We start from the raw sequence: 24,345 nt of genomic DNA, 5'->3' as shown, positions 1-24,345 counted from the left end.
TTTCATGGGGTTTTTTTCAACTTTTTAAATAAAGTGAATCATACTTTTGTTAAGTAAAAGACTTTTCCCTAACTTAAGTTTTGCTTTGTATGTAGTGAATTTTCTTAAGGGATAACACAATCATACCATTACCCAAAAACATGTCAATTTGCCACTAAAAATTCCTATGTTTATTCTATTGTTTCCTAAATAAAAACTTAACTCTCTTATTGTGGTAAAATGTACCGTTTAGCCCTAGCCAGTTTGGCTCACTAGATAGAGCATCGGCCTGGGGACTGCAGGGTCCCAGGTTCGATTCTGGTCAAGGGCATGTACCTTGGTTGCAGGCACATCCCCAGTAGGGGGTTTGCAGGAGGCAGCTGATGGATGCTCCTCTCTCATCGATGTGTCTAACTCTCTATCCCTCTCCTTCTCCCTTCCTCTCTGTAAAAAAAATCAATAAAATATATTTTAAAATAAATGTACCATTTAACTATTTTTAAGTGCACAGCTCAGAGGCATTAACTACATTGACATGGTTGTGCAACCATCACCACCATCCATCTCCAGCACTTTTTCCTCTGTCCCCAAACTGAAATGTTTTATCCACTGATCCCCTTTCTCCCAAGCCCTGGCAACCACTATTCTACTCTCCATCTCTATGGTTTTGAAAAGGTTTATCTCTAAGGGCAATAGTTTGAAATCAGATTTGTGTAAAAAGAGCAGAGGGCCGAGGATGAGTACACCTGCCTTCTGTGGTGGGAAAGAACTGTGTGATGCTCTAAGCTCATTATTTATAGATTAAGGAATAGGGTGCTGTCACGGGGGCCACCCACTCACTGTGTTCCATGTCATTTATTATAGGCAGAGAATTTTTTGTGGGTCTCTCCAAAAGGACAAATCAACGAGGTGCTGAAATCTTGGCTGATACTTTTAAGGTAGGTGAAAGACCATTCATGCCTGGCACAGAGTAATTCATAAATATTCAGACCCACTGGACCCAGAGGTCATGAATAATGGTATGTATATGTCATTGGCTTTGCAAACTAATTCCTAATATTTATATGTTTGTTAGAAGTTTTAGAAGCTACCAAATTCAGATTTCTCAATAAATAGCCTTTATTGAGCTACCACAGCAGCAACAACGTTATCACGGACATCTGTGTTCTCCCAGTTTGCAAGGTGTCCCAAAAAATGTATGCACACTTTCTGATAGCTCCATTTCGAAAATGAAATATATTTTAGTAAACGTTGCCTTTATAATTTTTCACAGTGTGTGTATACATTTTGGGGGGGACACCCTATATCATCAGACAACCACTAAGTGTTCATGGCACAATCGATGACTTTTTAAAAAAAATCTGGAGACCCAATGGACTCTCACCTGCGATGTGGATTTTTCAGATTGGAATGTACGTGGCTGCTGGAAACTGTGCTAGAGGTTGCACACATCTTCTCAAGTTCCCTTTACTCTGTTGACCACTAGCAGGTTGGCTCACCCGACTGCTTAGGATGGGATAGAACCCCCATGAAGCTCTGTTCCCCCTGAAGACATGAGGCTCCAGTTTGCATAGGATAAGTAGACATGTCCTTTCAGAGTAGCCTACTTCGTGGATCAACAAGCGAAGCTGTCCATACAGTCACACATCTGGAAGAAAGCTGTGCCCTTTCTTCTTAGAAGCAGTCTTCATTTAGCTGGCCATACCAAAGCCTGGGGGCCCCACCTTTCCTTCCAGATATTCAGGCCCCTGGCAGCCTCTGGAGGAGCAAGTGTGATTCAAGCAGGTTTAAGTGGGTTTCAGAATGACTCTGCAATGCCCAACTGCTTGTTTCTATTATTTGCATAGGACTATGCGGTCTCCACAGTCCCGGTGGCCGACACTTTGCATTTGAAGAGTTCCTGCAGCATGGCTGGGCCTAACCTAATTGCAATTGGATCCAGTGAGTCTGCGCAGAAGGCCCTCAAGGTAAATACAAAACGAGGTGCCTTCTAAGGAATGCCCGCCACGTGGTTTTTGTGATTCTGTCTGCAGGGGTGGCAGGGAGAGAACAGGCCGGCGCTTGAGCTTTCTCTGACATAACACTGTCATGATTTCTCATTCATCAGGAGCACCCAGGTGACGAACCATTCTTACTCACACACCAGGTTTCCTAGAAAGGCCATGATTCAGAGGAATAAACATCAAACTCATCAGAGTTATTTCCTCTGGGGAAAAGGAGGGAGCCGGCAGTGGAGCTCCTTGTAATGTTTCTCTCCTGAGTTTGGTAGTTGGTGCACAAGGGGTCGTGATATTAGTCTTATCCTTTTATATATCTGCATTGTTTCATAACAATCTTTTAGCAAGCCATGATTCGGAAGAATCTAAAAAATCTGGACTTCCTCACATGCGCTTGGAATACCTAACTTTTAGGACGGGAACTTTCTCATTTCACAGATGAGAATAGGAAAGCCCAGAAAAAACTACGACTTGCCCAGGTCACGCAGCTTGATCATGAGTGGAAGCCATGGATAATGAAGAGACTTTCCATATTAGATTGCTGTACAGTTCAAAGACACTTTTCTCCTCTAACAAACCTGTGAGTTGATCGGGGCTCTGAAGAAGGGCGAAAACCATTGTGCTCCTTTGTGCTTAGCCCACAGTGGGACCTTAATAAATATCTGGTGAATGGAGAGTGAGTGAATAAACAAATGAATGAAAGGCGTAGTATTATCTCCATTTTGCCCAGGATAACCAGATCAAGTGACTCACCCCAACTAAATGGCAGGTTAAGACTACCATCCCTTCCTCTCAGGTGGTCCTGCTCGACAACAAACATGACCTACTGAAGGACCAAAGACAGAAACTCCTCCCAGGCAAAGAGAGGCAATCTATGTGCCGCAAGGTGCACAATTTCTTTCTTTTTTTTTTTTGCTTTTTGCCTTTTTGGTTCTTTACTCTTTTACCTCAATGCTCGACTTGGTACAGTTTGTGTGGGAAGCAGTCATTGCCTCCCACTTGCTGAATTTCCCCTCTGTGTTATCTGCAATTCCTTTAGCCAGCTCACCTGGCCTTTCTGTCTTTCTTTGCTCAGACTGTATCTTTGATTGTATTTCTAGAACTTTGAACAATTGTTGCTGAACCATCTGGCTCAGAATTTGAATGTGGTGGCTTTTCCTTTGCTTCCTTATGTTCTGCTTTATCTGGAAGGCTTTGTCACTTTCAGTATATAAAAAAGGTGGGCCCCGGCCGGCATGGCTCTGTGGTGGAGTGTCGACCTATGAACCAGGAGGTCACAGCTCAATTCCCAGTCAGGACACATGCCTGGGTTGAGGGCTCAGTCCCCAGTGTGGGGCATGCAGGAGGCAGCTGATCAATGATTCTCTCTCACCATTGATATTTCTATATCTCTCTCTCCTTCTCCTTTCCTCTCTGAAATCAATTTAAAAAATATTTTTTAAATAAATAAATAAATAAATAAATAAATAAATAGTGGGCTCTTGAACGAGAATTTGATGAATGGTGTCACTCTGAGGACTCTAGGGAGATTATTTTTCTCCTTATGGACATCTTTCCATGGTATCTTTCCATGCCAACATGTCTAAAATTGATTAGAAGGGAAGGAGAGGGTTTATACTGTGCCTTTGTGTGGATTAACAGAAAGAACCTCCTCTGGTAGACAAATTAGAAAAAGTAGCCCCATCTGCCATTCTGGGTAGACTTGATCCCTACCTCAAATAGGTTTATCCCTAACTCAATAGGTTTCTAGCTCAATAGGTCCCTAACTCAAATACTCTGGAGAAACCAGCAGGTAACAAATGAAGAGATAATACAATATGGTTAACCAGCATTCTATAAAAGAGCCCTAACTGTTATTCAGAGGAGAGAAGGGAGCTCCTTGAGGGCTAGATATTCACAGAGAGCTTCCTGGAGAAAAGTAGGGCTAGCTGTGGGTCTTAGAGGGTTGGCAGGGTGGGATTCAGTGAGAGAATGTTGCAGGTGGGGACACAGTAGAAACAAAGACTGAGCAAAGTACATACATGAGCACTAAGCAAACTAGCCCACCTAATAAACAGTCTCTGTGGGCTCCTGGAGATACCGCTGGGGGAGGTGAAGTCTGAAGAGGTAGGGACTGAAAAGTGTGGAAGAGGATGTGTTTATGTCCATGATGCTGGAGTCTGGGTACCCACAAGGCTCTGGAAAGCAGGGTCTGTATTGCTTCAGAGACATTGGACCATCATTTCTTTTGGAAAAAAAAATTAGAGGAGAAGACCCTGCAGTCAGAAAAGAGGACCATTGATGACCTGGGGGGAAAATCCAAACCTTTCGAGTTCTCTTTCCTGTAGAGTTCATTCAAGTTCGTGTTAACAGTGATGTTCGCTGTATACTTGAAAGCTTCTGTGTCAGAAGCTATAAATAATCCTCACTGACTACAAGGCATTCTTTGGAGATCATATTTTCTATCAGCCAATGTTCTTCCTAAACCGTGGGCCTGTGGCGTTGGCCAATGCCACCTGCCATGTCCTAGCATCACGGAAGGTCCTCTTACCTTGTAATGAAAGCAGGAGGACAAACTGAGCTGAGGACTAATGAGATCTGTGTGAGGGCATGTGCTCAGGTCAGAACGAGGCGGGCTGGTGAAATGCAGATTTAGTGAACTGAACTGCTTATTTATTTGAGAACAGTTTGGTCTCCTGTGTCAGAACAATCACTTAAATTGACAGTAGGGTAAGTCCTACTACTAATTTTGAGATATAAAAACTGATGACAGGCAAGAAGACAAATGGGTAGAGACAAATACATCATTTGCAAGTAATGAAAGCATAGCAGTTTTACTTTTTCCATTTCACATGTGCAAATACTGAAATCCAATGAAATGAAGCATTTTGAATGGGATCTTATGGTTTCAGAATAAAATTTCCTGGGCCCTGATTCTCCTCTCATCAATTTCCCGCTTCACACAACACCCATTCTTTTTCTATTCAAAACCCTTATTTTTATTTTCCTATTATTTTCCCATGGATTTGTTCTAGCTGAGCTTCCCATTTCTACCCCCGCCTGTCCCCCAACTATGCTTCTCATCCCTTTTTCTTTTTCTTTTTTTGCTTGTAACTAGGATCTGCCCTCTCTTAAGAAAGATGTGAGTTTTCCCCTTGCAAATGTTGATGTCTCAATCTTGCCTGTGTAGAGAAGCCGCTGGCCACTGGGCATGTCTTTGAAGGCATTTAAACAGAGGTGAATTGTGTCTTCCCGCACCGCACACTGAAAGCTTGATTATTTCCCAAATCTGTCACTGTTTGCAGAGTGCTTGCTTCCTCCAGAGTCTAAAACCACTTCTTACATATTTATGCCAAGCTGAGAGCCCAAGGGTTTCTTCTTGCATTCAGAACACTTTGTGATGGCTTGCAATCTATTCTTGGTTGATGAAGTGGCTTCTTAGGTAGCTAGTCATCGTACCTGTCTGTAGATTTCATAGTGTGTGCATTGGATATTTCAATGAAATCATCTATTTAAGAAGACTTTAGCCACTCTCTGCTAAAAAGCCTAGAACACATTTAATACAGGGTACATTTAATACACATTTAGCACTGAGTGTATGTAATACAGGGAAGGGAGAAAGGAGGACAATTATTACTGCATTTTACTGTTGATAGGGGAGCTGGAGGTTAGGTTGATTGAACACATTCCTAAAGATATTTGACATGCCCTAGATGGTTTGGCTCAATGGATAGAGCTTTGGCTTGTAGACTGAAGGGTCGAGGGTTCGACTCTAGTCAAGGGCACATACCTCGGTGGCAGGCTCATCCCCGCCCAGGTCAGGGCGTGTGTGGGAGGCAACCAATCGATGTGTCTCTCTCACATTGATGTTTCTCTCTCTCTCTCTCTCTCTCTCTCTCTCTCTCTCTCTCTCTTTCTCTCTCTCCCCCCCCCCCTCTCTCTCTCCCTCCCTTCCATTCTCTCTAAAAATTAATAGAAAAGTATCCTCGGGTGAGGATTAACAACAACAACAAAAAAGATATTTGAGATGAAGTCTTATCTTAGAAATATGATTATCTAAGCAAAATTAGTCTTTAGAGCAATCTGCCCTTTCTATCGTTTTTGTTTTTCTCCCAGACTTTCCATCATTCCTTCATACCCCTGGGCAATTACCACCTTCACCTGCCTCTCCAGCTATAAAAGAAGATAGTGTCAGATTAATTCATGCACAGGCAATAGACGTACTTGTATCTTGCAGAAGAAATGTTTGCCTTCTCAGAGACATGAGAATCTAGCTGCTGCACAGCTGGAACTCCTGCTCACAAATAAAATTTGAGCAAAATAAGTCAATCTCCAAAAAACACGTATTCTATTATTTCATTCATTTAAAGTTAAACAAGAGACAAAACTATTCTATGCTATTAGCAGTCAGACTAGGGGTTACTTTGAGAAGAAGGAAGGGAGTCATGATCCAAAGGGACACTTTGTGTATTCTACTTTATCTTTTTAAGTTTAGAAAAACATATGCGTATTATATTGTTGGAAGTAGGCTCTGCTTAACTTAGAGAAATAACTTTCCAATAGGTAAGATCTAACTCTCAAACCTCTACTTTACCTTTTATGTGATGCCTGTCTTTTCCAGACTAGCCTGTGATTTTTTTTAACTAAGATTTTTTTAAAAAAAGACTGAAACTTTGTACCCCTTGACCAACATCTCCCCATTCCCCTTCCCCAGCCCTTGTGCACCTTAAATATATACAATTTTTAATTGTTAATGATATCTTAATAAAGTCAGGGAGGAAAAAAATGACATGGTAAGGAGTAGATTTGCCCCGCATCTCACCCATTCTTTTTCTAGATGCATTCCAAAGGAACCTGGGTTAATATCATGCTCTCTGTGGCTGGAGGATGGATTATAATTCCTGCCTTTAGGAGGGACTCACAGTAAAGAAGTTTAACTCAATTTCCTTGCTTGATAGCATTCAGTCCTCCAGTAAATTGGCAGGGCGGCAGCGGGGGGGGGGGGGGGGGGGGGGGAATAGGACAAAGTAGGAGTCAAGGAAGTAAGTGAGGAGGGGAGTGACCCTTAGCTAAAACTTTCCTGACGCTGATCAGATGGGGAAGCTGCCTACCTACCAGAGCTCGAAGTTGGAGTTCAAGGGGCTGTGGTCCAGACAAGTGGGGGGGCTGTGCCACCTGCTGGCCAGGCAGCAAGGGGAGCATTCATTCCCCTTCCTCACCCCACGCGGGAGACCAGTTCTCTCCTTTTGGAAAGGCAGTTTTGTTTAGTGGCCTTTTTTATTAATAATAACTCTATTCTTTTGTGTCACAAGGAATGATTATTTAAAAAAATTTTTTTCATAGAAATACTAAAAGGATGTGGTAAGAAAAGAATTATGGGATCACCACTTCATTGTTGTCTCTTTGTCATGTAAATGGAGCTGAAATATAGTAAGTAGAATTCCAGCAGACGTGCCATTTTAAATTAAAATGCTCATAATGCATCTCAGTGAAACTGTCTTTTAGGTTTCTTATCTACTTCCTGAAATAACTAACTGCATCTGTAAGATTCCTTAAACGAGGACTTGGGCTGCCTTGCAACTACAGTAATTTAAATTGCATAGCACACAGCGTGTTTTTCTTTTGAATGAGTACATAATAGAGGTCACTCAGTATTTCCTCTCGTTTTGACTCAGCTTCAGCCTTGGTTTTATGTCCAAAAATGTCCATGTTATTTTATAGATGGCCATATAAAAAGTGAAGGTGGAAAAACCCTCAGTGTGTTTTGATTTTGTATGCTTTTTTATTGCCTGGAATTTCCTTTAATGACAACTGGAACAGCAACAGCAAAAAAACAAAAGATGGAATGAGAGTTAACTGGTATCAATGGGGTGAATGAAATGGAAAAATAAAGACTTTGAATGTTTAGTTGTTGTCACAGGGAAGCATACTGTGTAGCCACAAGGTTTCCCACATTGGGTCTCTGCTATGAAAGGCATACTAACAATCCCATTGCCCGTTTAATTTAGCCTTATTATCTGGTTGTCTGTTCCAGTTGTATGTGCCAGATCCAAAAAACAATGATTTAAAAAAAAACAAAAACTACCATGTCTGAATTTAAAAATTAACATAAAACTAAATAGCCTTTGAGTTTGTAACAACTGTTTATGCTCCGCGTCCTGGCAGCAGTTGCTTATCTGACACTGTTCCCAGAGCTGTCTGCCAACAAGACTTGGAGAAGGGGGTAGGAGGGGGGGTGCACGGAAAACAAAATGCGTTGGCATAACAAGGCAATAAATAATCTGAAGCTCTGGTACCAAAACAGCCATGCTGAATTGCAGCCCTAGTCTCAGGGCAGGAAGAAGGCAAAATTGGCCAAGTAGGAGAAAGGGAATAATGTTATGTTTTTTCCCTTGAGCTTACAAGAAAAATGTCAGAGGGGGGAAAATTATTTATCTTTAATCTTCACCCGAGGATTTTTTTAAAATATATTTTTACTGATTTCAGAGAAGAAGGGAGAGAGAGAGAGAGAGAGAGAGAGAGAGAGAGAGAGAGACATCAGTGATGAGAGAGAATCACTGACCAGCTGCCTCCTACACGCCACACACTGGGGGCCAAGCCCACAACCCGGGCATGTGCCCCTGACTGGAATCTAACCTGGTACCCTTTGGTCTGCAGACCAACACTCTATCCACTAAGCCAACCAGCTAGAGCCCAAGGATATTTTTTATTGATTTTGAGAGAGAGAGAGAGAAACATCCATGTGAGAGAAAAACAGTCACCTCCCATTCGATCCCCAACCTAGGTATGTGCCCTGACCGGGAATGGAACCTGCAACCTGTTCACTGCACAGGACGATGTTCAACCAACTGAACCACCCGGCCAGACTGAAATTATTTATTTTTAAAAGTGCTGTTTATTTTGTCTGTTATGTGATAGGACATCAAAAATTATTCAACAGACTCTATGGGAGGTTGTAGGGGGAATTCGAGCATCTGTTGGGTATATGGCCTTTTAAGGAGCCTTTTGATCCAAGACTCTTGCTTACAAAGGATGTTGCTAAGTGACCTTCAATTAGGGGCTCCTCCTGAGAGGTGGGTTTACAGTCACCCGAGGGACTTCTGAAAACACCCTCCCCTGGGCCTGGCTCAGAAAATGTGGCTGTTCTGGGTCTGGGACTGAGCCCAAGCACCCTCATTTCTTAAAAGCCCCACAGGTGCTTCTGGTGCCCAGACTAAATTGAGAGCCACTGCCTTCGAGGATTCCTGCAACTTCCAAAAGCTTCTGCCTTAGAATGTACCCCCACAGAAACCAACCACTGCGGACTATAGGAATGTCATAGGAAACATCCAAACCTGCAGAGAATTTCTGTGAGTTTATTTGAGCCAAACTGACAATTCCCAGGAAACAACGTCTCAAGGGATTGAGAAAATGCTCTGAAGAATGGCAGTTTTGCAACTTATTTTATACATGAGAATTGAAGTAGGAGATATAAGGGGGTCACATGAAATCCATTGGTGGTAGATTAGGGAGTGGGAGAAAGCAAAGCAGGGAAATCTCTGGAGTTGGATTAAAAGTAAAACAGACACGTACTTCTTTTGTATTGGTGGGTACAGGATAGTTAATACTTATCATGTACAGCACACAGAGATGGTTCTTGGGGGAACAAGATAACATTGAGGTGTTCCACAGTCTAGTGCTTTGGTGTGGGTGGGTATGTGTGCCCTGAGGGACCTGGAAAAAATTACATTTCAAAGGTATATTATCTTTTAAAAGATGACAGGTCCACTTAAGGTAAAGATTGACCTTTGTCAAGGAAGCTCCAGGCCTAGGACATGACTACATGCCATGGCCGCGTTTAGTTAGGAATTTGTATGTTCAGACCATCCTATGTGGTTGCTTTAGGTTCTGACTTTGTAGGGCCTGCCATGCAGGCCTCCTCTGAGCTTGTCAAGTTTAGGAGTGGCCCCTTTTTTCATCCACAGGTAAAAAATAACATATTCCAAGTATCAGTAAGAGTAGAGAAAGTATCCAAATTAAAGCCATAGGAAGCTAGAAACCCCTTACCTGTTTTGTTGCCTAGACTTCAACATTGTATACACTTGAAATGTAATACCTAGCTGGGTGACAACTTGGATGCTGTCATTCAGGAAGTCGGTCTGCTAAAATTCCTTATTAAAATAGTCCGAGTTACCAAACGTCGCTAACGTTATCCCTATCTGGGAACAGGAAATTTGACTCATGTTTCCATATCCCCTCCCCCACCAGAAACACACACAACCTGATCTTAACATGTGAAGATGTGTTCCAGAGGGAAACAATGGTTAGACTGCATGCCATTCCTGACGCCAGAGAAGGACTTTTTTTTTTTTTTTTTAAATAATCCTATGTTGATTCCACTGAAGAAGCACAATGGTCCAGAGGACAAAGCAGAGAACTTAGAATCCCAGGTCACAGCTGTCCTCTGGCTCTGCCTCCAGCTCTCCCTGTGTGACCGTCTCCTGTACTCAGGCTTGTCCTGAAAAAACAACGTTGAATCAGCCTCACTAGGGAATGAGAGCTTCATTCCTGCCCATTGGAAATCCCGTGGCATGCGGTCAAGATGAAAAGACCGTGTCGTGAACTCGAGGTGTAAAGCGCTTGGCAACAGCAGCCGTCGCTTAATTATAAAGCACGGTGATAAGGACAGTTCCCAAGTGGGTTCACCCCAGGCCCTTGACCACTAGTATCCTGCTTTCAGGGGCTGTGGGTGATGGGAGACTGTGCTTAGCTGACCATCTTCATGCCTGTTGGAGGAGAGAAAACCACAGTGACTCCATCCTAGCTAGTTCCACTTCTCTCTGAGGAGGCTACAGTGACATATTTAACTATTAAATTGGATACCTAACAGATAACATCATTTTCTAATCTATATATATAAAAGGCTGTGTCCGACCGTCCGACCAGTCACTATGACGCACACTGACCACCAGGGGGCAGACACTCAATGCAGGAGCTGCTGTGACACGCACTGGCCATTTACAGAGAAACGGCACCACAGACCTGGCGCCCACAAAACAACACTCAGCTTCCCCCAAGTGGAACACAGGCCCTGCCACCATCCCAGAGCAATAGCCCACCAAATCGCAGCCGATACCGCTGAGACCCCATGGCGCAAAATGCGGCCCACAGTCCAGCCCAGCCCAGAAATGGTCGCTGTAGGCACCGGGTAATGACATCACATAGCAACGCCCGGCTTCCTCTCCCTAGCGACTAGCCTCCTTGGGGTTTCTTCAGCCCAGGAACATGACTTGCTTTATAGCCAGGTGCAAACATTTTATACTTTAACCAAATGTCTGTGAAGCGTTTTCCCGTGCCTCGTCTCATTTGATCCTCACAGAAGTCCAGGAGTAAGTAGATAGGAAACTCGGTGGAATCCTATTTTCTTTTCATTAGCCAGAAAACAGAGATTTAGAAAGTTTAGAAACTTGACCCGACTGAAAAGAAGTAAGAAATGGTGGACCTTGAAAATGACTTTAGGTTTTCTCTCTGTGCAGAATATAGTTAAACACTGCTGCAGTTAAATATTTTACCCTTTTTTTCTCCCTGTGTGATCTACAATAATAATCTGCTTCATGTTGATATTTACTACTGTGTTGTTGACAATTACCTGAAAGAGAAGTTGGGGTGTTTCACTGGGCTTGAAAAAGTTTAGCTAAGTTAGAAAACAGGTCTAATTAAGCAAGTTGATCTATATATATAAAGCTCTCACTGACACCAATCGCACATGTGTGTTTCCATCTGTCATTGTCGATCGTGAATTTGGTTGACACTTCTATTATAGAGAAAGGGCAAGTAGCGATATTAAAATATTTCTTCTAATTAATTCCCTTTCAATGTGCACAAATTCATGTACCAGGCCTCTAGTTCATACATAAAAATCTGATAGGAAGAAGAGGTAAGGTTTCCAAAACAGTTTATTACTGTCTCTTCAGCAAAAATAGTTTTTAATAGGCAATTGAAAACTGATCACAGTTGAGCTCAGAACGGGTTTCTCCAGCAGGATACGGCAGTATTTACTGTGTTACAGCAGCTGTGTGAAGGGTACTGTCCTCAGCACAGGGGCCACTGCGATGCGTGAGAAACAGTCTGTGTCCTCAGTGCCCCTCCAGCTTAACTAGGGAAACAGGATGGGACAAGTAAACACTGTCACCTGGCAGGTGGCTCAGTTGATTGGAGTATCGTCCTGTACACTGAAAATGTTGTGGGTTCCATTCCTGGTCAGAGCACACACCTAGGTTGCAGGTTCAATCCCTGGCCGGGACAAGTATGGGAGGCAACCAATCAATGTTTCTCTTTCACATCAGTGGTTCTCTCTCTCCCCTCCGCCTCTCTCTTCCATTCTCTCTAAAAATCAATAAAAACACATCCTCAGGCGAGGATTTAAGAAAAATTTCTTTTAAAGATAAATACTGTCACAGTGTAAATGACTAACAAACGGTAGAGGGTCTTGGTAGGGGTGATGGGAGTTCTGAGGAGGGAGTGGTCACAAGAGGCAGGAGGCAAAGTCTAAGTGGACCTGCATGAGCAGCAAGCCCTAGACTGGCACGGCGGAGTGGCTGTTACAAACAGGACAATACCCTTTCTATAATCAAAAACAAAGGCTAGAACAAGGGTGTATGCAGGGAAAGAAAGAACGTGAAGGTCCAAGATATAAGATGGTCTTGGTTCAAAGGCCAAGGAATTAGGATTTTCTTATCTGCAGGCTGTGGGGAGCCACTGAGCTTTTTTAGCAATGGTGTAAAAGCTGAAAATCCTTCAGAAAGATCTGTTTGTCCTTCCGGCTATAATGATTTAACAGACGGACTAGGAGGGATAATACTAGTCAGATACAATCATGAAGTCCATAAAGGCAAGGAGGTCTGGACCAGGAGAGCAGCCGTGAACATGTAAGGGCCATGCAGAAGCTGAGGTCATTTAGAGGAGTAGCAGAACCTTGTGACCCATGGGCTTGAAGGGGCAAGGGAGGAAGGAGCGGAGCCACCCTTTGGCAGGTATGTCTATGTAGAGCTCTTGTTGCGTACCAGGCACTGTACTAGGCCCTGGGGGTCAGTGATGAACAACATGACTTCAGAAATGACTACCAGATGGGGTGCCTTTGGTAAAATTTTTGGAAAAGAGTTCAAATGCTCCCTGGCACCTCATCTCCACAGGAACAAACCATAGAAAACGGGTGGGCAGGGGTATGTAGCTGGATTTCACTGACCTAGATTCACATTTTGGGAACTGAGCTACCCTCAGACACATCCACCTGACAGCAGCTCTGGTAGACATCCGCTGTCTAAGCCCGTCTGCCACTAATGAGGTTGGCTCCCATTTCAGTTTCCATTGGCAGCTGTGGTGGCTCATCCAAATGTGGAGTCTCTGTCCTTTACCATCCTCCATTTATTTTTTTATTGTCTTTATCTACTTACTCTCAGGACACACCAGAAAAAAAATCGCTTTCACATTTCATGCTCTTCTTCTCCAGCAGCGTCCTTTTGTTTCTTGGCTGAATTGAGTTGGCAAAAGACCGAAAAAAAAAAAAAAAAAGCTAGATGCTTTCTGCCTCATGGGCTAAAATTGTGCATCGCAGGATGACCTGTGTGACCCTCTGGCCCATGCCAACACCAGTACCCATGATGTTGAAGGGATTAGGAAATGTGTCAGTTGAGCTGGAGGGAGGATGGTTGAGTTTTGGGTTACTGTTTCTCCGTGAAAGTCACATGTATTAAATGCTTTAGGTGTTGATGAGCATCCCATTGCTTGGCTGAAGGTTAATAAGTGTGTGGTAAAACGTAGGCACTAAATCAGAGGTGACATTTTAACTGTGAATTATTCTCCAGCCTCTAGGGAGAACATCCGCACGGCCTGATACAATGCTGGGACTTGGACCATCCTTAGAAATAACGGCAAGTGAGAGAAACAGAAGTAAACTCGCCACCACTTTCCTGTAAAGCCCTGCCACTCGCATTGTCATGCTCTTAATAAGCACTCACTGTTTCTCCTTGTTTTCATCTTTCAAAATGTCAGATGGGTCCAGCAGCCTTTCAGAACATTTCCAAATCTATTTTGTATTTGTGGTCACTGGATACTGTGGTTGGGGCCCCGTGTTACTCAATCACTGTCTACAAATGTCAAAGTCGGCTTTGGAGACCGGTTACAGCAGCCATTCCCTTTTATCTCTTTCTGAGGCGGGACCAAGTTCAAAGTTGTGACCACATAGGCAGAGGTGACTCATGGTGCAGAGTGTTAAAGAACCATTTAGAAGTTAGATGAAAGGTGTTGAATCTATGCCATTTTGTGCATTTTTCTAGTCATTGATTTCTTTTCATCCACACCCTGGCAACTGATAAGAGCTCGACATAGGTTAGCTAACAGTAGTTGTAGCATCAGTAGCAGTAATAATTCCTTTTAGGTGTGAATATCATGTTAATTTAACTTGAAAAGTCTAAGTGAGTGGTTTTCAAACTTTAGTGTACCCAAGAACGACAGGGAGCACACATTTGAAACGCACATCACATTCCTGGGGTTCACCACGAGAAATTCTGATTCAGGAGACTGGGAAGGAGCCCAGGAACCACCGCCTGATCCGGAGCAGGTGATCCCAGACCACACTGAGAGGAACACTGGCTCTGTCTGGAATTCACCGGGCATCAGTTCCTACACTAGAGTTTGAGGGCAGGGGAATAAAATCCTTTTCCAAAAGTAAATTGTTATATTCTTGAACAGAAAATGCCACCTAATATCATTCAGAGCAATATTATATTGAGTAATATAACTGGCACTTCAGAGGAATAGCTCTCAGGTGGAAGAAAACCATACAGGATTCTACTAGGTTACTGAAATACAAAGGCTTGTGAAGAGCTAACTTTTCTCTGAAATTCTGTGTCTTGTTAGGGAAATGCTTACAGAATAAGTTGCTTATCATGTGCTCCATCTAGTACCTTTCTCTCTGTTGACAGCATTTGTATATTAACATGCAGTGTCTCTTCAGCGAGGGCTATGCCCTCATTCTCATTAGGCACATGGGCCCCGGGACTTGAATGGAAAAGTCTGTATTCCTTTCCAGCTCTGGAGTCCTGTGGCTTGAAAACAAGCATGAAACTAATTCTCCAAGTGGGAATAGTGGAAGGAGGAAAGAGACCCAGAACTCTCTTTGGATAAAAAGTTTGGTCCCTTCCCTGAGCTTATTGAGGAGAATTTGAGAAGGGCCTCCTGAAAACAACCAAAGCTGGTTAAAGTTGAAGACAGAGTGACCAGTATGCTCCACGGCTCTTCTCTGCTCTTCCCTGAAGGTTGAGCTCTAAGTGAGTGTGTCTTACAGGAAATTGCATCAGGAGATTTTAGGAGGATTTTAAGTTGTTGAAATGTACTGCTAAGAGATCATTCATTCATTTTAACACTCAGCAAGAATGTATTGAACACAGCCCTGGCTGGTGTGGCTCTGTTGTTTGGAGTGCTTTCTCATACACCAAAAGGTTGTGGGTTCGATTCCAGGTCAGGGCACATGCCTAGATTGCTGGTGAGGGCGTGTACAGGAGGCAACCGTTTGGTGTTTCTTTCTTACATTAAATGCTCTCTCTCTCTCTCTCAAAATAATAATAATTTTTTTTAAAAAACCATATCCTCAGGTGAAGATATTTAAAAATGTTTTTATGTATTGAGCACCTGCCACATGCCAAGCACTACTGCAAAGGGCCAGCAATGTGACTGTGCCTCCCTGGAAGCGTCTCCGTAATCATCTAATCACCTGGCCTTCTGGGAAGACTTGGATACCTTGACTCAATTCAAAGAGTATGACAATTGCCTAAAGGGGCACAGGTCAAAATATGTACAGTGGTGATGTCAAAATATATATCACTCTCCGAATCAGTTGATGACAGTCAGCTAGTCACCTTCTCCAACTTCCATTCCGCCCTCCCTTCTTTATGAATTGGACCTGGAGTTTTAGATGTGCACATTGCCACTTGGAATAAAGTCCACATTTCTCAGCTTCCTTAGTACTGGGGATGGCAATGAACATTAGTATTGCTCAAGGAGATGAAAGTAGAAGCACTGGATTTGAAAGGGCATTGTGCCATCTCCCCTTCCTGAATCTTGCTGCTTGAAAAGAGGATGTGATGGTTGGAGCACCAGCAGCTATTTTATATCACGAGGACAAGGACTGGGTCCCAGGTATGGCAGAGCAAAAAGCTAGAAGGATCCTGGATTTCTGATGACTGTCAAGTCACTACACCAAGCATGTCAAACTCAAAGGCTAACATGGATCAAATAAACAAGGCATGCAGCCTGCGGGCCGTGAGTTTGACATGCTTGCACTACACTACTCAAAACTCCTTTCACATGAGAGAAAAACAAACATTTTTAAGTCGCTTTGGGAGGCAGGTAGTTTCTGTTACAGCCTAATTTAGTCCTAATTGTAAAGGCTGTCTGTCTTCACTAGTCATTAACAGAAAATCCAATTCAGGCTGACCAAAACAATGACGGAGATTTATTGATCCATGTAGGTCTGAAGTAATGCAGACTTTAGGTTTGATCTGTCTGCTCAATGATGACATCGGAAACCAGATCCTTTTATCTCTCTGCTCTTTCACAGATGGGCTTCATTATGAAGCTGGCTCCTGCTCAGGGGAGCACTGTGGCTGCCAGCAGCTGCTGGCTACATGCTTCCTCCCCACGTTCAGGGAGGGGGCATCAGTCCTTCAGATCTTTTTTTTTTTTAAGGGTTGAATCAGTCCTTCAGATCTTATCCATTCTCATTAGTCCAAATCAGTCATCTGCCCAATTCCTGAACCACTAACCCTACCCCGGGAGCTCCAGTCCCCTGCCTGCACTGAGGCACATGGGCATCGCAACAAACTTACAGGGCCACTGTGGCATAGTTTAAATTTTCAAAAAGGACAGATATACCTGTCAGATAGCACACACAATTCTGCTATTAAGTTGTTTGGACCTAACTGCTTAATAAGCAAAAGTGTTAGATTTGAGAGGTTTGTGGGGGCATATTTTGTTATTTGTTTGGTTTGGGGTTTTGGGGGGAGTTGTTTTTGATTTTTGCTGTTGACCTAGAAGCACCATAACCATATAACTGAGACACTACAGGTCCTGTGAGTCAGTCCTGGAGCCAGGGGTAGAATTAGCTCCTCCCCAATTATGTGGGCTGCACAGGGAGGTATGAATATATACAAATGAAACTTGGGGTAGTTACTGAGAAAGCAGGGAATTGATGTGTAGGATATAGCCACAATGTCCAGTAGACCCTTGGAAGAGCTAAATCCTCAATTTCTCTGAGGGGAGAATTGCCTTTGTTTAGGAAATGATAATCCTTTGGGGTAAAGGTGGGACCCTTGAAGGCTTGGGATCAGCAGGAGACAATACAGCAAAAAAGAAAGCAAAACTGTCCTTTGTTCGAAGCAATAGGAATATGGAGATAGGGAGGCAGAGAGGAATGGGAGTGGGGAGAGGTCTGAACCGGAAGCAGAGTAGTCAAGTCTTTGAATACGCTTAGTATTCTCTGTGTTCACCTGCAATCCTCCAACCTGCCAAACCTGAGAAAAGTCTGTAACCCTACATGGATAGGGGTTTTTTTGAGGCAATCCAGGAATGACTGAGGTCCCTGTGTATGCTGACCTGGTTTAGAAGGGATAGCACTGAAAAATGCTTGTCTCCAAATAGATCTAATTCAGTGGAAGCTGGGCCAGAGAAAACAGGAGAGTATAATCTGCCTCCTTTCTTCCACCCACCTTCTACCCCCCAAATTGGTAGAAAATATTAAGAGGTCACAGAAGAGTGGTTCTCAATCCTGTCCACATATTCCAGTCACCTGGGGGAGTGTTTAAAAAGAAAAACCAGCCCATGGGGTCCAGTGGCTCAGTGGTTGAGTGTTGACCTATGAACCAGGAGGTCACGGTTTGATTCCCATTCAGGACATATGCCCAGGTTGCAGGCTCGATCCCTAGTGTGGGGCATATGGGAGGCAGCCAATCAATGATTCTCTCTCATCATTGATGTTTCTATCTCTCTCTTCTTCTCCCTTCCTCTCTTAAATCAATAAAAATATATTTAAAATAAAAATAAAAGAAATACCAATGTTTTGCCTTACTCTGGACCTAGTAAATAAAAAATCTTTATGGTTGGGCTCAGAAATCTGCATTTTTTAAAGCTCCCCAGATTATTCTAATTTGTAGCCAGGTTTGAGAGCCACTGGCCCCTAGGACATTCCATCAATCAAGAAATAGAGGTGCAATACAATCTTATCTGACCTTGGAGAAGAGAGACCCCTTAACTTGGGAGTGAAGGAGGGGGCTATGAAAAAGCTGACAGTGTCCCTCTGGGTCCCACTTAAATCCCCTCCACCAAACCAAGACCAGTGGGAAAGGCCTGGACTGAGTCATGAGACCTCGGATCATCCTCACTGCAGTTCACTACCTTTTTGTGATTTTAGGTAAATCATTTAACTTTTCATCTCTGAGCTCCTGTAAAAGAGAAGTGGGCTTGATAATACCCAAATTCCTGCCTAGTTCTCAAATGTAGAATTCTTAGTTTTCTATAAAATGACACCACTTTCTTGGTGCTCTGATTATGTTATTAACGGTCACTGTATGACACTATCAAAGGCCATATCCAGACAGAAACCCAGGTTTCTCTTCCCATGTCAGACTGTAAAACTTGAAATCCAGGGAGCCCAGTAACTCCCCACACAAGAGCAAGGTGGGCATGCTGCTTTCTTCATGAGCCATGGTTTAGTTGTAGTCATTTGCAGGCGACTTTGGTTTCTCATAAAAGGTATGTGGGGACCACAGCTGTTCCCTTAAACTCTAATCCATTTCTTTTCAGGGATCTTATTAAATCAGAGGAGGAATAAAAGAGTGAACAGTATACTTATTTGGAAGTTTGATTTCTTTCTCTTTCTTTTTCTATATTTCTTCTTATTTCCCATAAGTATCTACTCTTCTCCTAACCTATGAATACATTTTGTGGCTTTCTCCTAAAGACAGTGTTTCTCACCAGAGGCAACTTGGCCCACCGGGGGCATTCGTCAACATCTGGAAACTTTTTTTTTTTTATGTGATGAAGTTGTTTATTTAATAAAATAGATCATGTACCTCTCTCTAAACATCATTTTGTAAGGTCATGATGTATACTATATTTTTAAAATAACCCCTTGATTTTGGTGTCAGGTATTTCTCAGCTGGTGCAGAAATGTGAGTGTAGATTGCTTTGGGGCTTAACATCTGGAAACTTTTTAAAAATATTTTTTAAAAATATATTTTTATTGATTTCAGAGTGGAAGGGAGAGGAAGAGAGAGAGAGAAACATCAGTGATGAAAGAGAAGCATTGCCTCCTGCCCGCCCCCTACTGGGGATCGAGCCCGAAACCTGGGCATGTGCCTTTGACTAGAATCAAAACAGGACCCTTCAGTCTGCTCTATCCACTGAGCCAAACCAGCTAGGGCTGGAAATATTTTTGTCACAATGTGAGGGGATGGGGGAATGGATGCCACTGGATAAAGACCAGGGGTGCTGCTAAATATCCTACAATGCACAGGACAGTCCCCAACACAAAGACTTATCCAGCCCAACATGTCAGTAGTGCTGTGGGTAAGAAACCACATCCTAAAATATGAAGGAGATCTGTCAACCTGTTTCACAGAAGTTTCCATTTCTGAGCCTATCAGAGCAAGGTGCTTCCCCCTGACACATTTAGGGACAGCAGTGACTGACAATCAAGTAGCCCATGCCACCAAGAGTGTTTTTCAGTAGCAGGGAATGGAATAGCTACATGCAACCCCAATATTCATTGGGTTTTTGTGTAACATGTTATTTTCATGCATCGGAACTACTGAGTATACATGGACAAAAATTTCAGAGATGTTAAATAATCACAGAAATTGAGTAACAAAGCCACATGTAACTGCTCTCAGGGGTGCAAAACCTCCAGAGGCTTTCGTTTGGCCATTTCTCATCTCTCACCTTGGAGCCTGCCCCTCTGCTGCTCAAGGAACAATAATGCATTGCCACCCACTGTCTTTTCCCATCCCCAAAGACTTGGCTCCTCTTTCATCTACTAAAGAACATAATAGCTAGCTTTGCGGAAACCAGCCCATAGGGTCCAGTAGCAAACGCAAATGGCTTCAGGGCCAGATCTTCTCTGTCTAAAATGTATTTAAACACAAACTTTTAAAAATATATATATGTTAAATAAGTTGTATATATAAGAAAAATCAGCTTAGAGGCTGCCAGTTCGTGGGCTCAGAGTCTAGGCTTTCAAGGGATATTAGCAATGTGGTAGTTTGGCATGACAAGAAAAGGTGGGCATTTGTAAGTTGACATATCCGGGCATCAAATTCTGGATTTACTGCCTTAACATGTGGCCTTGAAAAAAATTACTGAATTTCTCTGAACCTGGGTTTTCTCATCTATAAAAAATGGGTTGTTTTGCAAAATGAGTGTAGAATAGGTGAACCATAAATAAATGGAAAATAGTTCAAAAAATGCTCCAGCTGTTTCTTGTGATAGAATGTCCCAGGGGAACCTGAGAGATCACCAAGCCCCCAATACCCAGAGTTTAATTTTGGATGATGAGGTTGAGGGTGCAGTTATCTGGGGAAGCATAACCAGGGCATGACTTCAATAGCCAAGGAGGCAGCTGTCTACTGCACTGACATACAGGGGCTGGCAAAGTAGGTTTACAGTTGTTTGTATGGAGAAAGACATGCAGGTTATGATTATTACAATCACTTTTTTAACTCAAAAGAATGTCACTCACATACATAAACCTGCTTTTGCCCACCCCTGTACAAAAGATGAGAAGAATACTGTGGGAGACTTGCTTCTGCCACAGAGCTAGGCTTAGAGAACTCATGGGCAGGGGTTTGAAGGGAGGGTAGGATCCCAGACTTTGCATCTGGAAGGGGTGCTTTGGTCTGAATTTCTTTCCTTTCTACCCCTGAAATTAGAAACTTAGCGCTGTGACCCACCTAGCGAGCCTCCCTTGTTCCTCCTCCCCATGCCCAGGGCCCAGAGAGCTCAGAGTGTCCCCTAACAGCGTGGGAGGTTCTCCCAGCCTTCTACAGAAACCTTTGTTTTTGAGGGTTCCTTCCAGAAATGGTTCATGTGATTTCTGGCTGCAGTTTGAATAACAGAAATCTTTCCTCCACATATTTACTGGATCAGGTACTGAGCATAAGCAGCCATTCCCAATGTGAGAGAGAATTGAAGGGGATATCCGCCATTGAAAGTATGCTCAGATTTAACCAAAAAGAACCAAGTAACCTCATTCTTAGAATCTATACAGTCCATCAATTCAGACAGGATGTTTAAAAGCCACCTCTCTCAAATTCTGCTCATTTTGACCTGATTTGCAGAAGGACTAAGAAAAATGAAAACATGATATTGATTCTAAAATGCTATCCATAGCTATATTGACTCAGCTTTAAAAGGACTGCTTGGGCTTGATGCCTACTCTGTTGTCAGGCTCTCAGTAAGTGCTTGATGGATGGATATAGATGCATGAATGATTTTAGCTATCCAGTAACAATGAAAAGTGTGCTTGAGCATCGTATATTGTATATCTCAATAGGATCTATAATCAGTTGCTTTCAATATGGGCTCAGTTTTGATATGTTGACATGGGTACATACGTATATTTCATAGAAAGATCCATCACGAGTATGCCACAAATGTGCTCTGAATTTCCTAAATATCTCTAAATACCTTCTAAACACCTCTGCTTCAATATGTGGCCAGTAAGTCCTTCATTGTCCTGTGAAACAACATAGCCCAAGAATTTGTTTTTAAATAATTGAGGTAATACAAAAAAGCCATGAGTAACAAACAAGTGGGCGAACAGAGCTGCCTTCCAGTCCGTTGGATGAGAAAATTCCCAGAAATGTTGGGAACTGCCGGAAATGCCTGGCTGTTAATGCATCCAGCCATGTAAATCCTCTTGGGCTGAAAGCCAGACACTTCCCACTCTGCTCTGTGACAGCACCACTCTGGGGAGCGAGGCTGGTTCCTCCAGACCAGCAGCTGCGTAACAGACCACGACATGGCCAAGATGATCCTCAGAGCACTTCCTCTCCATTGCATGCCTGCTTTGTTAAGGAGGTGCCTCTGATAGAAGAGAGGTTGGCTTTCTCTTTCCTGCCAGAATACCCTCCACATGCTTGTCCTGCCTTAAACTATAGATTATCATCTCCTGAAGGCAGAGCCTGCAACTACATTACCTTTGCATCATTTTCCCTTTCCCACCTCCCACCGCCAAGGTGTCTACCCCAAAGGAGAGCCTCCATCAAGGACGTGGAATTGAACTGAACATCAATTATATCCAACCCCAATAATATTTACTATGCTTTACACAACGTGGAGCAATTCCTTTGAGAAATGGCAGAAGTCAGAAAAGGCATTTGAAGCAGCATCTTGACTTCTCAGATTCTCCCCCAAAGCCCTATAGAACTGCTATGTATCATCCAAAGTTGGGGACCCCTGGGGAATTTGTGGTGCTGTGGAAGGGTTAGGGCTTTCTCCTTTCAGTTCTGTCTGAGGGCAGAGTATGAAGCACAATGTACCATCCCTGTAGTTAAAAGAACACTTTACAGCCCAGCTGGTGAGGCTCAGTGGTTGAGCATCAACCTATGAACCAGGAGGTCATGGTTAGATTCCCGGTCAGGGCACATGCCCGGGTTGCAGGCTTGATCCTCAGTGGGGGGATTGCAGGAGGCAGCCAATCAATGATTCTCTCTCATCATTGATGCTTCTCTCTCTCCCTCTCCCTCTCCCTCTCCTTCTCCCTCTCCCTCTCCCTCTCCCTCTCCCTCTCCTTCTCCCTCTCCTCCTTCCTCTCCCTCTCCCTCTCCCTCTCCTTCTCCCTCTCCCTCTCCCTCTCCCTCTCCCTCTCCCTCTCCTTCTCCCTCTCCTCCTTCCTCTCCCTCTCCCTCTCCCTCTCCCTCTCCCTCTCCCTCTCCCTCTCCCTCTCCCTCTCCCTCTCCCTCTCCCTCTCCTTCTCCCTCTCCCTCTCCCTCTCCCTCTCCCTCTCCCTCTCCCTCTCCCTCTCCCTCTCCCTCTCCCTCTCTCTTCCTCCCTGAAATCAGTAAAAATATATGTGGGTTTGTGTGTGTGTGTGTTGTTTTTTAAAAAGAACACTTTACATAGAACCCTGGAGCAACACACCTCCTTCATCCTTTTATTAGGAAAAAAGTGTTAGAACATGGAACTAAACAGCCCAGCAGCCCATTCTCAGGGTGTTTGAAATGATGCTCATCTTTTAACAAAGGCTTCCGTGCATCCCCAAAGTGGAAACAAAGCCTGTCCCGCCACCTCGCCCTGGCTCCTCTTTGGGAGCCCGCGCTCTTTGAGGTGATGCCCTGCCAGGCAGGCCACCTGAGTGCATCCTCCCAGGGCCCATTTTAACACCACAGGGAAAGGTGTGAGAGAGACGTACATCTCCTGAATCTTTTTTCTGTGCGTTTGTTCCCCTCTGAATGGTGAGCACTCTGCGTGTACATGTACACGTATCTCCTAAACCCAGCTATAAATGAATGCAAGCTGTCTTATTCAGACAATAGCAACATATGAAAGAGAGGAAAATAACCACTCTGACAGGAAAAGAGAAACCTGTTCTTTGTCCCAAAAGACAGAATTTCTCTGTGTTTAAAATAAAGACCTTTAAATGATGATGAAAGGAGGCTTGATTTGGGGTGGTGAACACACAGTACAATATATAGATGATGTATTATAGAATTGTACACCTGAAACCTATATAATTTTATTAACCAGTGTCATCCAACAAATTCAATTAAAAAAAGTTTTTAAAATAAATACCTTTAGCTCTTTCATGAAAAAAGAAAAGCATTTTCTGTTTATTCTCTGTAGTTACCGCTTCCTAAGTCCTTTTCATTTAGAAAGACTATGCCTGACACACCTTTTGCATTTTTTTTCTTTCCACAGTTAAGCAGAACCACTCACTGTTCCAAATGGGGCCTGTTCTATTATTAAAAGTCATTTCTTCTGGCACATTTTCTAACCTGTCTTAAAATGATAACCCTGGGGCCTTGGTAAATTAATTGAAAAACTTCTCCTAAGGTGGCTTTGGTGGTTTGTTAAGACATTTAGTTTAAGAGTAACTCTCCGTAGAATTTATCAGTGAATTACTTTATGTATTCCCTGCATTAAATTATTTCCCCACTAAGGAAATTATAATTCTTCACAGTAATGAAAAAAAATTAAACTATCCTGAAATAATACTAAGTGGAACTAAACGTGGTGTGTGTGTGTGTGTGTGTGTGTGTGTGTGTGTGTGTTACCTGCCATTTAGTCTATTCCTACTCCTGTCAACCCCAAGATGATGGCTGATGTCCACAGCACCCTGTGCTCGGCTCCTGCAGACTCC

The 24,345-nt window shown here is 43.2% G+C and overlaps 1 protein-coding gene across 2 annotated transcripts in view; it reads left to right on the top strand.

The window, feature by feature from the left end:
- DDAH1 (dimethylarginine dimethylaminohydrolase 1) overlaps positions 1 to 24,345 on the top strand; it is a 144,173-nt gene that overhangs the window by 107,928 nt on the left and 11,900 nt on the right. Inside the window, exons 3-5 of one of the 2 annotated variants that reach the window (XM_070405501.1) lie at positions 844 to 917; positions 1,827 to 1,946; positions 13,799 to 13,864. In XM_070405501.1, coding sequence (XP_070261602.1) covers positions 844 to 917; positions 1,827 to 1,946; positions 13,799 to 13,864 — 260 coding nt within the window. The remainder of the gene's footprint in view (positions 1 to 843; positions 918 to 1,826; positions 1,947 to 13,798; positions 13,865 to 24,345) is intronic. The other variant, XM_070405502.1, reaches the window with a different exon arrangement.

This window comes from Myotis yumanensis, unplaced genomic scaffold, assembly GCF_028538775.1.
Source record: "Myotis yumanensis isolate MYYU_CA2020_CCGP unplaced genomic scaffold, mMyoYum1.0.hap1 SCAF_2, whole genome shotgun sequence".
Taxonomy (NCBI): domain Eukaryota; kingdom Metazoa; phylum Chordata; class Mammalia; order Chiroptera; family Vespertilionidae; genus Myotis; species Myotis yumanensis.
Note: the sequence above shows the minus strand (reverse complement) of the source record. Positions and strands in the feature narration are given on the sequence as shown.